Source organism: Excalfactoria chinensis, chromosome 2, assembly GCF_039878825.1.
Source record: "Excalfactoria chinensis isolate bCotChi1 chromosome 2, bCotChi1.hap2, whole genome shotgun sequence".
NCBI lineage: Eukaryota > Metazoa > Chordata > Aves > Galliformes > Phasianidae > Excalfactoria > Excalfactoria chinensis.
Genome location: NC_092826.1, coordinates 139,787,718 through 139,804,710, shown reverse-complemented (window position 1 = coordinate 139,804,710; position 16,993 = coordinate 139,787,718). Strand labels below are relative to the sequence as shown.

The following is a 16,993-nucleotide window of genomic DNA, read 5'->3' as shown; positions in this document are numbered from 1 at the left end:
ACTCTGTTTCCCTTCCTGTGCACCTGGGGTTGCCCACAAGGACAGAGTCCTTGGACCCTGCAGCTCAGGGAGGTTCCAGCTGTCTGCAGACACCTGCATGGGGGAGCAAATTGGATTTTGCACTAGGTTTTAGGGCACAACATATCATAGCTGAGTGGCATATCTAAAGATTTTAGGCATATCATAGCTGAGGTCCAGCAGCAGACCTCTGTTTCAAAGAGGTGTGCTTGGTAGCTGAAGGGGTTCTATGGATGTGACTGGAGGTGCAACCAAGGCACAACACCTCACTGCACTTCCAACATCTGGGGCCAAGCTCCCAAAAAGAAAACCCACATGACTTCTACCTCTAAATCCACACAGACAACAGTTTTACAGCAGTAGTCTCGTAAAATTGTACCTGCATGGCAATAGACTCAAAATACAAATGATGCTACAGCCGCTCATCACTGGCTTCAATCTGATAATGATGAGTGGGTCTCCTTAGATGCCAAAATTGCAAACAGACTCCTGGATCTCCCAGATCCCAAGGTAACATGTCACCCAGGGGTCACTGGAATCACAGCAACACAACATTGATGAGTGGTAGCCACCATAGATGTCCGACAATTTTTTACTACATAAATAAATGACGTTTATCGGGGACTTTGTAAATCACTTTGGCAGAGCTGAAAGCTGACAAGGTAAACCATTCCTGCTTCATCCACTGGGAAGTCAGAACACAGCAGCACCAAGAGTCTCATCCCGTGTTGCAAAGTGGTCCAGATTCTACCCTCACCACACATTGATGTCATTCAGACATAAGGCCACTGAAAACTTCTGTAAAGTGCAAGAGAGCTGGATCTATTTTCAGTGATAGACCCATCTCCTCCCCAAGGCACCATGGGATCATTTATTCAATGCACTTCCCATACAGTGCTCCAAAGCCTACTTCTCCAAGGAGGCTACCAGGCACTTCCCCTCCACCACCCATCCCCAAAGCGCTGCCCTTCATTTGATGCCTTTCTCCTTTGGTTGTACGTATGTGTGTGTGTTCATGTAGCACAGGCTTAGGCTGTGTGCATCAAAGTCAGGCTGGGTGGCTGGAGATGGTCAAGAATTGGCTACTGAGCCCTCAGTCACGGACAGGAATGTGAGCTTAAACCTTTGCCCATGGCATGCAAAAGAAGCTGGGTGGTACTTGGTTTGAGTCCCGAGGCATGTGTCACAGAGTGGTGGTTGTGGCGGCCACATCCACTGCATGACCCACAGCAAAGGGTCCTTTGTGGGGGCTGAGCTGGGTCTGGGCTGAACTTTGGCTGAAACTTTGCTGTTTCTTCCACATGCCCACCCTGCAGACGAGCAGTACGTGATGTGCTCTGGCTGTGAAGCAGGCATGCTTCATGTACTGCCACTGACTACACCTGAGGCTGGCACTAAATCATTTCGCAAGATGTTTAGGACTGAAGGGACCTGTTTTGAGATACTAACAGGCATCACTCTGCACGGCTGACAGCAGTGGGAAGACAATTACTCTTCCCTGTGTAGTTCCTGAACCTCTTTCCCTTTGCTATAAAAGACTGTTCTATTTATTTATTAGCCTCTTGGTAGGCGTTCATTGTGCTGAGCCATTTCACAGCCCTTAATGCACAGCCCCAGATGTTGAACCATTTACAGTATATGATGGACATTTCTTGTAGCAAAAGAAAAATGTGATGCTTTGGCTGGAAGTGACCTGGAGATGGGAGACCTGGGCTGCAGGTCCTGTGGGAGAGCCAGATGCTGGTGGATCGGGTGTTATGGGGGAGCAGAGGGTGAAATCTCTAGGTCTGCGTGGTGCCAAAGGGTCAGAAAAAGGATGGAGCCTAAAAGATGTGTCTTGGGAGCCTATCTCAGCTGTCTGCTATGTGCGGGGAGCGTGCAAAATGCTCGCTGTGCCACAGGAGATCCCTGCAGCAAAGGGATGGCATCTGCCTTCCAGATGACTTCTCTATAGGTGAGTTACAGCAGTCTGATTGCCAAGAGTGCTTGGAGAGCCCTTGCCAGCAGCTGGCTTGGCAGAGGCAGTCAGAAGGGAGTCCAGGCTTTGGGGCAAACCAACTGATGCCTTCCTCTACTCTGCCTTGGGTTTCTCACTCTTCTCCTCTTCCATGGCCAGGATGCGTTCACGCTCTTTGATCAGCTGCACTCCACAGTATGTGATGAACCAGATGGACAAGGTGCTGACGGGGAAACCTGGAAGGTGGAGGGAGACATGGTCACTTTGGTGTGCTGCTTGCCTAATGGGGCCAACTCTTCTCTGGCACCTCTGCCCCTTGGTTGGGCATGGGAGGTCCCCAGATTCATGGCTAAAGTTGTTTTCCTTTGTGGATCCAAACCAACAGCATCACAGAGAGAGGAGAGAAATCCCCAGGGGTGGATTTTAGATGAAGAAGTGCCTAAACCCACGATGGCATTCTGGATCACAGTTGATGTTGTGGGAACATGCTGTAGTTTTGCTTTGAGCTCTCCCTGACCTCCAGACCTGCTTTGCCCATTGAGTTCAGACTCAGCAGTTGGCTTTGTGCTCATGCAACCTGCCATCATTCATCCCTGTTCAGCACTGCAACCTTCTGGAAGCTTTGGACCCTGCTGACACTGAGGGTTAACCTCAGCTTAGTCCCATCCCAGTGTGGGAACATGTTTTTGTCACCTTGATAAGTAACAAGAGCTGGGAGGAAGCCTTCCACTTAGGAAGGGCCCGTGGGTGTTTGTAACAACAAGTTGGGTATCCACAGCAGATAGGAGGCACAGGCTTTGTACCTGCTAAAAGAGGACTTCTGCAATTAATAATGCAACCCACAAACACCAGCTAACTCAGTGGGCAGGCACTTCTGGCACATGGAGCCCAGTGCGTCACATTATCCATTTCCTAAGCCAGACCTGACCCAAAGAGGGCTGGAGGACATGGATTCCATGTGGCTATTTATACCATGAGTTGCATGAGAAGACTCTAAAATAGTGCCAGCATCTGCCAACGAGAAGATGTTGATAATTCTGTTCATAAGGAGCCTAGCATAAGGATTTTTACCTGTCACCTTCAGGTTGGCACAGGAAGAGCTACTAAAGAAAAGGGAAATGAAATAAGACAAGTAAATCCCTTCCTCCAGCAAAGGGACCATTTTGCACCCAGGGACTCAGCCCAACTGGGAGAGGTCCCCAACTGCAACGTCTGCTTTGCAGCAAGTCACAGCATTAGGCTGTAAGGGGAGATGCACAAACACATCTGGAAGGCAGCTCGCACCTCAGAGAGCTGGCATGTCATAGAATCATAAAGGTGAAAAAGACCAATAAGATCATCTAGTCCAACCATTAACCCAGACAAGAGCTAAGAAATCCATATTTATACATCTTTCACAGGAATGGACGTGGTTGGGAGCAGATGTGTAACATGGTAATAGCCAGGCTGCTTTGGACACAGAAAGACTTGGCAGCCCCTCACCCCCTGTCTGCCCACCAGGACAGGGATTGCTCAGTGCGGAAGGCCATTGGCACCTTACCTGTCACGAGGAGTCTCTTGGTGACCAGCAGTGCAAACTCCAGACTGTTGAGGGCTAGAATGTTGTAGAGGACGATGGCCCAGAAATTTGCTGCCCCAAAAACAGCCCTAATCCGCCGAGATGTGGCCTCTGACATTTTGGCCTATGTAGGAGAGAGGAACAGAGTGAGGGGAAACGGGGCTGCAAGGAGAGGTTGCTGATCCAACAGCAGCCAAAATCCACCAGGATGGTACACATGGTTTCACGCTAATCGTGATGGCTGGGCACTCCTCTCTTCATCTGTTGCCATTCCCCAAGGCAGATGAATGCTGCTGTTTGCTGAGATTATTCTTAGCCCCGCATCCCAGTCACTCCCAGCTCCCCAGGAGCAGGGACGTGGTTTACAGCAATCTTCTAAGAGCATGATGTATCCATTTGCCACTTAGCACTGAGAGTTGCAGTGCTGCAGGGAAGGCAGCTTCACTGCCTGCGGGTGCCTTAATCTGGTTGGAAGTTGAAAGAGCAGAGCAAACAGGAGGAATGCTCTCCCATGTTTTTGTTCAAAAGGAGCCTTTACTGGATCCATGTAGGACCTCCAGGCTTTGGGTTGGGCAAAACAAATAAACAAACACAAAATTGTTCCCAGAATGGAGCTTTTTCCAACTACGTCTCTGAGGCGTCTTGGTCCCAAACAAAGATGGAGCACTAAGCTTTGGAGTGGTTGGAAAACAATTCATTCTAAATATTTGCTTTTATCAGAAGTCAGAATGCCAAAGTGTTTTGCAGGACAAGAAAAGCAAATGATTTCTGTATGGAAATGTATAAGCAATTCCCTATGGACAGACCTTTGGAATCCATCTGTGCTATTTCAGTGCCTTGCCAGAGCTGGTGCTCTTGGACTTCTTTTCTCTTTGAAAGCTCCATCCTCTGTCTAAATTTCCCATGAAGCATCATAGGGGTGTGTGGGGATTTGCTCTAGGTGAGTGGAACCATGCAGGAAATTAAAGAGCACCAGGACTGTCCTCTTGCATAGTCGTGCTTGTATCACAGCACCAAAGAATGGCTTATGTTGGAAGGGATCTTAAAGACCATTGAGCTCCCACCCCCTGCAATGGGCTGAGTGCCCTCCACCAGATCAGGCTGCTCAAAACCCCATCCAACCTGGGCTTGAGCACCTCCAGGGATGGGGCATCCACATCTCTCTGGGCAGGACCTGAACATAATGCTGATAAAGTCTGTAGGAAAGTACTCTAGGAAACCTGGATGTGGAGCTGCACCACATCACTGGGGATGCTGCTCTTCAGCCTCAGCTGAATGGATCTCATTTGTCTAAAGAAACATGAGCTCCCTACAGTCATAGGTGTTTCCAGGAGCAGAGTTTGTCCCCAGGTCCACCAATCTCAACCCCATCTGCTCACAGCGCATCTGCTCACCTCCAGTTTGGAGAGGGGCTTCCACTGGAAGAACTTCTGCACCCAGAGCTCAAAGTTGAGGCCAAAGCAGTTGAAGACAGACCAGATGTAAACAATCTCACAGGGTCCCAACCACAGAGTGGTGACAGCAAAGGTGGCAATGGTGGCCACAAGTTCCTTCATGATGTTGTCGTGGTTCTCTCCGATGTGGTCATACACATACCTAATGGTCAATGAAAGTGATTGGTGCTCCCCATAGCCAAGGAAAACCCCTTCTCCTACGTTTGCCCACCTGGGTTCAGTTCCTTTTTCTTCCTGATGGAAGGTGAACCTGACTCTCCCTCCTATGAGGGAACAGTAAACTCATTGGACTGAGAGGTTTTTCTGGCAGAGAAGAACTGGGTGGGCAGTTCTACATTGTTTTGATTAGTTCAATGACCTTTGGGATAAACAGACCAAATGTGACTGCATGAAATTAACCCAGAAATGAAGGCTTCTTATCTTTGGGATGAACAGTATTTAATACATCACTTCTGCGTGATGAAAGAGAAGAACCCAAAATAGATAGGAGATGGTTGAGTAGACACTTACTTGCACAGCCAGTCATTGATCCCTCTGTCAAAATGCCTACAATACAGATAGCAAAAAGCACATTAGAACACACAGGCTAATGACACCTTTCCAACCATAGAGGGTGCCTGGTACCCCAGCAAGGTTTACTTTGAACCTCATTCACACTTGTTCTCCATGCTCCTTCCTAGAATAAGTCCTGCTACTGCGTGATCCCACTAGCACCTCCCTCCTTACTATTGTTCCCTGCACAAGAATATTTCTTTGGGCTATGGCCAAGTCTAGGCTTTCAGTATAGTCAACCTATAGGCCAGCTGCTCAGAAGCACAGCTCAGCCCTCCTCATCTCCATGCACACTCTTTTAGGGTCAAACACGCTGCCTTCCATCAACAACATACACGAGATACTCACGTTTCTGCAAAGACGTAGAGCATGGTGATGCATTTTGGGGGCTGCGGTGGGTCCAAGTGGTCCAGTCTGGCAATGGTGTTGATGACCCCAAACATGACAGCAGCTTTGACCCAGTCGTACACCAAATTGGAGTAGGCCAAGCCGGCTGGAGCAAAAACAGGAGTCAAAAGGGTGAAGAGGAGGAGCTTCAGTCTGGGGGTCACAGTGCCACCTGAGCTCCCAGTCACACCTCATCTCCCACTGTGGATGAGGCAGATCTGGACAATGAGGTCAGCCTGCACAGCTCCATCTGGAGTAACATATATACTTGATCAGGCTATCCCAGTCTTTTAGGACACCCTAAATCAATTCTGGAGCTACATAGGATTTCCTCCTGGCCTCCAGGTGCCACTCTATGTGACACGGGGCTGCTCTAGGCTACTGTGGGTGTCACATAACCTGGTGGCATCTCAGATTCTGCCATTGAACATTCACTTGGGAGACTGGAGTCTTCTACCCAGCTGCCAGCTGAATAGCGGTGTGCTACCACTACTCATCCTGGGAGTCTGGCTTCTGGAAGACCCTGGTTCAGACCTGCTCACATCATAGCCAACTTTAAACAGAGATCAGGTTTCCTCAGACCTTGTCTCCCCTTTAGTCCATACAATGGGAATGACAGGGAGCTCAGGGGGAAGAAGGAGGACTCTACTAAAATATATCCAACACAGGCACTGCTGAGGCTTTCCAATGGAGTAGGATGGCACTACTGCCTTGAAGCTAAGCACAAGGCTGAGCACACCCCCATGACCACTCACCCAAGGCCCAGTCCGAGAGGCGGTTCACGAACTTCAGGTCAGAAGGGAGGGTGAGGATGTAGAAGAAATGGAAGAAGATGTCCACAGCGATGATGGCCCCCACGTGGAGGAGGGCATGGACCCGAATGTTCCTCATCTCATCATCTTTGCGGCGCAGATCTCGGGTGCTCACCTGCCAGGATGGCAAACAAGAAAGGCTGAGCTGGAGGGCAAGGTGGGAAGCAGGACTGGAGAAACGTTCAGGGTCCAAACAGGGACTCGACTTAGGAATTAAGGGACTCCTTTAGGAATCACACCATGACATACAGTGTCCAAATCCCTGTTGCTTAACAAAGACCCAAGAGACATATCCACAAGAAGAGGAAACATCCCTGATGGGGTGAACACCATAACAACCAATGAAACAGAGTTTAGGATCTCTCCTTGGGGTCATTCTCAAGAAATCCCTTTACCTTAAGGCTGACCTTTGCATAGGTCACGAGGTGTGAGTGTCAGATGGTCTTTTTGCAGAGGAAATCTTCTAGCACTAAGGCATAAGCCTTCACTCGACTTTCTTACATAGTGGCTGCAGGTTTGCTATTCACAATGAGCTGCTGAGGCAGAGCTCAGTACAGGACAGAGTGAGGCTTTATTTCAGGCACCTGAGACAGTTTCCTTGCTTTTTCTGACTGTAAAGCAGCCTCCTTCACTTTGTCATCATCTGCTCTACTTCTCATGCTCCCAAAGAGTCTCCTTTTTGATGTCCCCTTATATGTACTACAGCAGTTTCTTTGGGTAGTATCATGTTTTCCAAAACCCGGCTAATCAGTCCTTTACAGGTCAATTTCACGCGTCAGCTTCCTCCTCTGATAGTTTGACATGCCATTTCCTTATCTTCTATGCCTACGCTTCTATGTATAATCTACAGTATCCAATTAAACCTAAATGTTTTCACAACTTCTTTGTTCTCAGCTCATGAACATCCCATCTACAGGATGCTACAGTTTATAAGAACAGACATCCACATGTTGGCAGAGGGGCTGATCCCAGCTGGGAGCCCTGCCCAGGTGGGCATTTGGGCTGGACTCATCTGGGAGGGGGAGGAGAAGGATGGCTGATGGTCTCTGGAACTTCTGCTGCAGATATCTGTTGTAAGGGAGAGGAGCAGCTGCTCAAGGGGCATTTGGGATCTCTCTGTTTGGCTTTCCTCTCTGCAGCACCCTGTGCAGACACGGCCTCTGGGAGCTGCTGTTTCTCTGGGTGTTGTAATACAGAAATAATCAGAGCGAGCAGTTGGGATTACGCTGGGCAGACTGATGGCCTCGCTTCCCTGCATCGCCGTAAGAATTGCTGCTGTGTTCAAAATCCTCTTATGTTTATGACTTTCCCTTTATTCCCGGTGAGAGGTGGGAGTTCTCTCAAAGCAATCTGCGTGCTGCCGCACCAGCCCCGCCGTCAGAACCAGATGATTCCTGAGAATTAAAGCCTCTGACAGATTTTCTCCTGTCTGTTGTATGCCAAGTGCTTTAAGGACATAACGAGGCCGCTGAGTTGGAGAAGAAAGCAGGAGAGGACATGGGGACTGGGACTCTGTCCCCAACACTTCCAGCCCCACAGAAGTGAGTTTGTCCCCCTCCTCTCAGTAAGAGAGACAGCCTGAGAAGGAATGGCCAAGCTGTGGTTGGATATTAGGAACTATTTCTTCTCTCAAAGAGTGGTGATGCATTATTGGCAGGGAGGTGGTGGGGTCACCATCCCTGAAGGCATTGAAGCACTGTGAAGATGTGGCACTGGGGGATGTGGTCGGTGGGCATGGGGGGGTGGGCTGGGGTTGGACTTCAGAATCTCAGAGGTCTTTTCTGACCTGAATGATGCTGTGATTCCATGTAGACCCACTACCCATGGGGGATGCGGGGTGAAAGGACCCCTCCAGGACACAGCCAAGGAGGCAGATCCATTCCCTAACGAGGCCATAGACCGCGGTCTGGGGAAAGGACTCAATCTGTCTGCCTTTACAATTGAGACTGGGCAATTAGGAACCAGCTCTACAATTAGCTGCAGGGCAAGCAGTGCAGGGTGGCACCTAGCCAGGAGGTGGCAGTGGTGTCCAGGCCAAGGCAGGTCCCCTGGCTGTGAGGTGGGGAAAGGGGCTGGACTCGCTGTGCCTTTGGGTTTTATTTTCTCATTAAATAGTTATAAACATCCAGATCTGGGACTATGTGGAAGGAGCAGGAAACAAATACCCCCTCGCATCACTTGTAGGGTGATAGGAGCTCATGTCTTGCAGGCACCACAAGACCAGTGTGCTGATTTATTTACACCTGACAGCACTGTTAGGAAAAACACATGAACAGCCTGGGCTGTGTTCTCTTCTGAATTCACGAGGGAGTTCCTGACATGTTTCTGACCCAATATTATTAAAAGTATTCATTCTCTAAAGCAAAGCAGCAGTGAGGATAGTAATCATCAGCTGGGCTTCCTGGCACATCAACAAGCCGTACCAGCTTTACTTGAATGACCGAGGCTTGTTGCAGTTGCTTGATCTTTGGATGTGAAAGAACCCAGATGCAGCAGCCCAGGGGTCTGCTGTATGGAGTCTGCCCTTTATAAACCCCCCTTGGTTGTGTGCAATATATGAGATGTCCAAGTCTGTTCATCTGGAGCAGAGGAAGCATCAGGACAGAGGCTGCCAAAACACAGCAGTGCCCAACAAGCAAGGGAATGAGCTGAGCACTCCTGCCCTCAATCCCAACATGGCACTGCCACCATGACAATGTCCTCTTTCCTGTCTTGTGAGGGGAAATGGCCAAAAAACCCAAAAGGGAAGGTGAAAAACTCATCAGTTTCCACCTCTGACCAAAAAACACAGCACTGTTGTGGAGCCTGGACTGTGGCCATGGACTGCATAACCTCTACAAATACACCTACGCTGCGGCCAACAGTGGGGATTTGTAGACCTTCAGTTCATGCAGATCAACTCAAGGAGGCCATGGGGACACTCACCTGGATGTGAAACTGGTCAAACGTCATGACGGGCCCGAAGAAGAAGAAGGGAAGGTAGAAGTTGTACTTGAGGAGGTCAAAGATGGAGAAGATACCTTCCTTCCTCTCGGAGCTCTCGAGAGCGAAGCTCATGCAGCGCATGATGGTGAAGCCACTTCCTCCATAGAAGAGGACATCTTGAAGATCAAAAGCTCCTGTTACAAACCCGCTCTGGGTGAGAAAAGGACAGTTACCACCAGGCACGCAGCATCACTTCGGTGCTCCCTTATCTTGTGGAAGACATCCACACTTGGGGCAGCTGGCAAAGCCCCTAATTACACTCTGGCAATTATCCCTAATGAGTATTGCTGTCAGAAGAATCAAGCCAGGGCTCCATTTTCAGTCTGGATCCTACATCCCAGAGGAGCGGAAGGTCCCTTTAACCAACACAGCCCACAGCCGGTTGGTGAAGATGTGGTTGTGATCTGGGATGGGAATGTCACTTCGTCCAGGGGCAGAGCCCTCCCCAGAGGGAGGAGGGACATGGTGGAAACCCAGTGGAGAGGCAGGAGCACGTTTCAGGAGGTGATGATGGGCAGGGACTGGTAGTACTGCCCTTCAGAGGGACTGCATGGCTTTATAAGGCTCTCCCTGGGCTTCTCCCCACCCACCAGTGAGAGTAAGTCTTTAACATACAGGTAGGCACAAGCATCACTGAACCCATCCCAGCACTGCATGGCAGGTGGGGAAAATGAGGCACGGGGGAAGAAAATTCCTTGCTTGGTGTCACCTGGCAAAACACTGCCTAAGCAGCAAGGAGGAAACCACCAGTATGTGACACAGCCCCTATGGGACTGTTCCTGAGCTCAGTGCCACAACAGTTCCCTGCTCTCATAAACTAAGGAGCTGACACAGGGCCAGGAAAAGGACTCGGGATCTGGGGACACCTAAGGAGGTAAACACAAGGAAAGAGATGGGAGGCAAAGGGGAGGCTCAGGATAGCACCTACCTGCCAGGAGCTGAAGGGCTCCAGCTTGATGGAGGCGAGGCAGCAGAGCCCAGCCACATAACAGAGCCATTTCTGCTTGGCCAGCGCCACGGAGTAGAGGATGAGGCAGTGGGAAAGGATGATCATCAGGTAGGTGAGCCCCATGCTGCCCAGCACAGCCAGCATCCCATACAGCATGTATACCACGGCCCGGTGCTGCGAGGGGAAACCATCAGCAGGGTGGGAAACCCCAGCCCTCCCTCCTCCTCACCATCCTGCAGCATCCCATCCGTGCCCACCCAGCGGATGCCAAGTCCCGCTGCTTTTAACCCAGCCCTGACTCACCTGTGGCACCGTCATGGAGCACACCTTGGCAAAGAGGACGTGTCCTGAGAGGGTGAAGATGATGACGTTCCTGAAGGAGGTGAACCACATCACCCACTCGAAGTCGGCCACGTCCTGCAGGAGCAGCACCGGCTGCTTAATGGTCCCCAGGCTCCATGTTCCCACCCCAGCGCCCATTTCAGGAGGAAAGCACACGTATTTCAGGGCCCTTTCTTCCCAATTTCCACCCCAGGGCTGACGAGCACTTTAGCTTTGTCATAAAACCCAGGGAGAGATATATACGTTTCTTAGCGCACGCAAATCAGAGCATCCACTCCGTGCTGCAGGGCTGCCATTTCCCTGACAACATCCATTGCTTTCTTAAGGGAGAAAATACACAAGGACTTTTCAGAAGTGTCCATAGCAGAACAAGAGCTCTGCTTCCTCCTCTTACCATCTTCCTGCCAAAGTAGTGCCAGCCTGGCTTGATGCCATCCCGAAAGGCTTTTCTGTTCATGCTGTCTGCAGAAGAACAAGAGTTATCATAGAATCAAAGAGTGGCCTGGGTTGAAAAGGCCATAACAATCATCCACTTTCAACCCCCCCCCACCCGCCATGGGCAGGGTCACCAACCACTAGAGCAGGTTGCAAAGTGATGGGGAGAAAGGTTCAGTTTGGATAACAGGAACAGTTTATTCCCTGTAGGAGTGGTGCTGCAGTGGCACAGGCTGCCCAGGGAAGTGATGGGGTCACTGTACCTAGAGGTGTTCCAGAGCCATGGGGATGTGGCACTGAGGGACATAGCGGGAAATGTGGGGGTGGGATTGGGGATCTCAGAGGTCTTTCTGTAGTGATTCAATGATAGAAGCAAAGAGGGAGCTACATTTTGGCAAGGCAAGGAGCCCTCCTCACCACGAGGGTGAGTCACGGGGGCCCAAACATCCTCAGTCCCATCCTGAAAGTTCCCATTTCCAGTGGAAAACTGGGAGTCAGGAACGCCAACCATTCCTGCATGGGTTCCCAATTGGAGGGGGTGAGTTTTTCAGGTGTTTCTTTCTACTTCTAGGCAGAAGAATCGTTGGGAAGTGATGCCGTGTGGGCAGGCTGGTGGCATGCTCAGGGTGATGATGATGGAGAGCCATGGGAATGGGGCCGTGTGGGTAACCAGGCTGAAAGCAGTGGGTATTAAATCCCTTTGGATCCGCTCTGAAGGACTCCCAAGTTATTATACACCAAAAATATTTATATTAAAGCTATGTTGTTAATAAGGATGTTGTATCCTTCCTCCTTGATGGAGGGGAGGGATGTTTACCTCTGGATGCCTCGAAGATACCGCTGCCGCTGTACAGCACAGCACAGGTCACAACGAGAGCATAGAAGCCCAGCTCGTGGCTGGGCAGCATTGTTTTAACCCCCATCGCTGCGTGTTACTGGTGGGTGTAGGGGATCCAGACCTGGGAAAGGAATAAAACCCAAGGTAAGAGCTCAGCCACCCCACAGATGCCCCGAGTTACTGCTGGTCCTCAGCCACCCCACTTGGTGGGCTCCTGTATAGGCTGGTAGAAGAGGAGCAAACAGCACCAGCTGAGCGCTGGGGGAGCCCCAAACCCACCCAGGACACAGGATTTGGGCTCATACCCACCCTGAGGTCTGCATGGGGTTCTTTCTGCATCACCTCTCACTTCTTGGTGGGATGCATGTCAAGCCTAAAGGTGCACTGCTGGGGGGGATGCAGAGGAATTCCCCCCCATTCCCCTTCCCCACCCACTGCACACTTACTGCAGGTGTTTTGCTTTGCCCTGAGCTCTCAGCATGGAACTGTGTGCTAGGGGGTGTTCCCAAAGCCCTGGGCTAACTACTCCTGCCAGCGCTAATTAACCCCGGCATTACAACGCTTCCCCAACCCAACCTCCCGTCGCCTCCGCGGGTTGTCATATGTCCAAATCTTTTTGGGGTTGGGGGGGTAGGAGCAGCAGGGCGGGGGGGGGGGGGGGGGGTCCTGTCCCTGTCAGCTCCGTGCCACCTCACCCGGTGGTGGCAGTGCCCCCCTGCCCTGCCAGCATCCCCCGATCAGCAGAGCTCCGTGTTCGGACGGCAATTGAAAGCGAACCCGCATCTGCAGCGCAAAAGCTGCGGGGTGGATTTGGGGTCAGCGGGCAATGCAGAGCGGGGGGGGGGGGGGGGCACGCTGCCATCGCTCTGCAGTCCCTATGCGGAGGGAGGGCACCGGGGGATGCGGCTTTAAAGAGCTTTTATCCTTTTTCCGTGTTTCTGAAGGCTTTTATTTGCTTGGTTATTTATTTGCATTAAAGCGGGGGGGGGGGCAAGATTAGTTTTAGCTGCCATGCTCAGCGTTTCCCCTTCAGGTTTTACCCCTTCCCCCCCAGACCAACAGCATCCTCATTCCCTCCCCACCAAGGGCACCCCACAATCTGCCCCCTCCCACAGCCCCATTTCTCTCCCCATTACTGACCTTGAGCCCCGGGGAGGGGGGGTGCCAAGGGGGGGGTCCAGCGTCCTGCAATGCAACCTGAGGGCTTGGGGGACGTGGGGGGGGGGAGAAAGTGGGGGACAAAATAACAACCCTAAGGCAGAGCTTTGGGGGCCGCTGGCCTTCCCTTGGGCATCTCTCAGCCCAGCAGGGCAGGTCTGGGGGCTCCGTCCCCCCCAGAGTGCCCCTGGAGGAAGTTTGGCTGGGAGTGAAGCACGGCAGCAGGAGGTATTTTTATTTTAGAGCAGCGCTGCAGAGGGGCTGGTTCAGGAGCTGTCTGTCATTGCAGCTGCTGGAGAGGACCTGAGCTGGCTGCCAAAGCCAACCCGAGCCAGGTCTGGGGCTGCTCTTCCAGCCTGTAAGGCTGACCTCGGTGCGCAGGTGGGGAAACTGAGGCACGTTGTGTGAGGCTGCAGGAAGGGATGGTGAGGGGCTGGCTGGGATATGGGCAAAGTGATTTTGGGGTTGGCCAAGGATGAGTCAACGCAGTGTCCGGCTCATCTCTGTGCGACCAGCTGAGCTTTCTCTCCCCATTCCCTACGAGGTTTGGTTGGAGCTTCTGGCGGAGTTGACCTCCATGAGCTCCCCATGGGGCTGGGGGAGCAAATCAAGGCAGGGTGTGATCAACACCTCCATGGGCTGGCTGCGTTGGGGTGAGATGTGGCACATTCTGGGCTCTAGGGAGAGGAACTCCAGCACGACCACCCAAGGAGCTCTGTGCCAAGGGGCTCCCCCTGGCCTGGGGCTGGATGAGGGCAATGCAGAGCCCATTACTCAATGGTGTAACAGTATAAAACCCAAAGACTTCACCTTTCTGCCACAGCTCCGTCCCTACCCAGAGGAGCTCCACGCACCCTGCCATAACTGACCAGGTGCTTAGAGGAGGAGTAATTAAGAGCTCAGTGTTGATAAGCAACAAACACAACATACCATACTCCACGTGACCGTGATGAGCCTCCACTCACTGACAGCAGTGTGGTTGATGTCTGGAATACATCAGGGAGCCTCAGAGCAGGGAAAGCTCTGCCTGCCCCCAGATCCTCCTCCTTGAGTGTGCTCCACGTTGGGTACCATCATCACGTTCGCCACCTGAGAAAGGAGGAAAGTAGGTCCCTTTATTTGTGTTATTTTATTTCATTCTTTCATTATTTTATCTTGCCTTTCCTTGTATCTAATTCTACGTTTCATTTTTGCCCTGGGTAATTTGTGAGCTTCCTGGATGGAAGGTGCAGCAGTTTTTCATGAGGCTCTGGGAACTGTGATGATAAAAATCATTTAGCTTTAATTTATAGATATTATAAAAAAAAAAAATCAGAAAAGAAAAAAACAACCTCAATCTCTATTTCTAACTCAGTAAGATTTATTTCTAATGCCATCAGCCTGCCTTCCTCAACACAGGGGACACCTCCGTGTTTTATTGCCCCAGTACTGCAGCTTTACTGCTAAGGGCTGTTTATGGCCTCGAGCTGATTTAATGATGGTATTTTCAAACAGCTGTTGGGTTGCTGGAAGATGTGGCACATGAGCAGAGGGAACTCCTCTCTTTTGTGTGAGTGGGGTTCAATGCAAAGCACTCAGCTCCATCCCAATGGGGCATAGCATCAATGTGAGAGGTCAGATGGGGACATCCTCCTGCTGGCCACTTCCACCTGCTTTGTGTTGCTGTCTCCCTGCTGCTGGAGCAGCTCTCTATGGGGTGAAATGGAGGGAGAGAGGGTTGTAATAAACAACGTGGGTTGCTTCATACTGCTTCAAGTTCCCCCACCAAGTCTGCCCATGCATATGAACTGCTGGGAGCTTGTCAACTAGGACCTCAGAAGAAACGTCCCTGGCTAGCAGAACAGCTTGGGAGAAGGGAAAATGGGGACCCACATCCATCCATCTAAATATCAGTCCATCCAAACTTCCATCCATGCACCCATTCACACATCTACTCATCCATCCATCCATCCATCCATCCATCCATCCATCCATCCATCCATCCATCCATCCATCCATCCATCCATCCATCCATCCATCCATCCATCCATCCAGCTTCTCAACCTTCCATCCCAGGTCACCCATTACACCGTGCAGTCCCCCATAACGGTCCTGCCTTCCTCCTCTGGCCCCCAGTGATCCCACCAAAGCCCCACACTCCCACCCAGGATCTCCTGCTGCCCTGGGAAGTGCTTGGCAAGGACAACACCCCACACTAGTTGAAACCTGCTGCCTTCAGCCCTTCTCGTCAAGATCCCCTTTCCTTCCTGAAAAAGTCTAGATGATAACTATTCTTGCTGACAAATGAGCTGCTCTAAAACCCAAGGCTTCATCCTGTGCCAGCAGATGGGGTTTGGGGCCTTTGCTCTGTAAGAGGAGATGCGTGGGGATTGAGGTGGCATTTGTTGAGCGAGGCTGCCCTGCCCTGTGGGACCAGCCAGCTCCGAGCAGGGCTCGGAGGGGAGAGGATGAGTGAGAAACCCAACACCCCTCTTGGCTCAGCGGTGGCTTAATTTAGAGCACAGGGGCTCTACTGTGGGGTTTTTCCATTTCAAGCTCATTCATATGTCATGCACAGGGCGATGCCCCCAGTGCTTACAGGGCAGCAGCAGCTGTTGGCTGCGGACAAAGCAGTTTGCTTTTGTCCCTTTCTCCCCACTTCCCCCTGCAAAGGAGTTAAATGCATCTCCTCCTCTCATCTCCCTGCTCTGAAGCCTTTCCAAAGAGGCATTTGCTGCCAAGCTCCCAAAAAGCAAAGTGACCAGGTGCCCTGGAAAGGCGACTGTCTCCCAGATGCAAAACCCCTGCTGGTTTAATGCCTGGGGAGGGCACGCACCACCCGCAGCCCAAATCCATGGCTCTAAATTGGAGCAGTTACAGTGGGATCAGCTTTGACCTACTGGCTGATCCTCTGCTGCTTGGCTCGGCAGAGCTGAAGGCACGGAGAGCTTGCACGTGTCGATTCCATCTATATTTAACTGTGCTAATGCAACTTAATTCACATTACGACCAGCCGGGGCAGTGGGCTTCGCTCTTGCAATGCTTGCTGTCTGTAGGTAAGGCTGTTTGTAACAGGCTGAGAGGAAAACGCTGACAATTAATCAAAGGTCAACAGGATTTATTCTCAGTGGCTCAGCTGTACTTTTAGAATGGGATGTATCCGAAAGGCACTTTCTGTCTGCTTAGTGGAAGCGCTCTGCTGAGACAACCTTTGGTCTTTGGACTCGTGTTCATTGCACACGGTGGCTAAAAGCTGCCTGAATCCCAATGAGAACTGTCCACAGCCTCAAATACCTGCAGCAAGAATTCGCCTTAGGGCTGTTCCTGCCACCAGCAGCACGGACTGTTGTCATCAAAACTGCAAGGAGAGACTGAGAAAACTCAGAGCTTCTCAGAAAGTGGCCTGTGACACCACTCTGTGCTCTGTGAAGTCCCAATGAGCAAAGGCCGGGTGCTCACACTGCTTTTATCTGGCAGAGGGAGGCTCAGTGAGGGCTGGCTGCAAAGCGAAGTCATTGAGATTCAAATGAGAACTAACACACAAGATTTTAATAGGCTGGAGTTGATCT

At 51.2% G+C, this 16,993-nt stretch overlaps 1 protein-coding gene across 2 annotated transcripts; it reads right to left on the bottom strand.

The window, feature by feature from the left end:
- Nucleotides 1-371: 371 nt before the first annotated feature.
- HHATL (hedgehog acyltransferase like) lies at nt 372-13,668 on the bottom strand. 2 transcript variants are annotated; one of them, XM_072328573.1, is made up of 12 exons: nt 13,428-13,668; nt 12,267-12,408; nt 11,409-11,476; nt 10,976-11,089; nt 10,652-10,846; nt 9,664-9,873; nt 6,682-6,853; nt 5,888-6,032; nt 5,498-5,533; nt 4,928-5,129; nt 3,516-3,657; nt 372-2,211 (listed from the first exon to the last, which is right to left on the bottom strand). In XM_072328573.1, exons 2-12 carry the CDS (start codon nt 12,370-12,372, stop codon nt 2,090-2,092), a joined length of 1,512 nt encoding a protein of 503 aa, XP_072184674.1. In that variant the 5' UTR covers nt 12,373-12,408; nt 13,428-13,668; the 3' UTR covers nt 372-2,089. The 2 variants fall into 2 exon arrangements, with proteins under 2 accessions (XP_072184674.1, XP_072184675.1); XM_072328574.1 differs by lacking the exon at nt 13,428-13,668 and adding an exon at nt 12,983-13,054.
- Nucleotides 13,669-16,993: the final 3,325 nt, after the last annotated feature.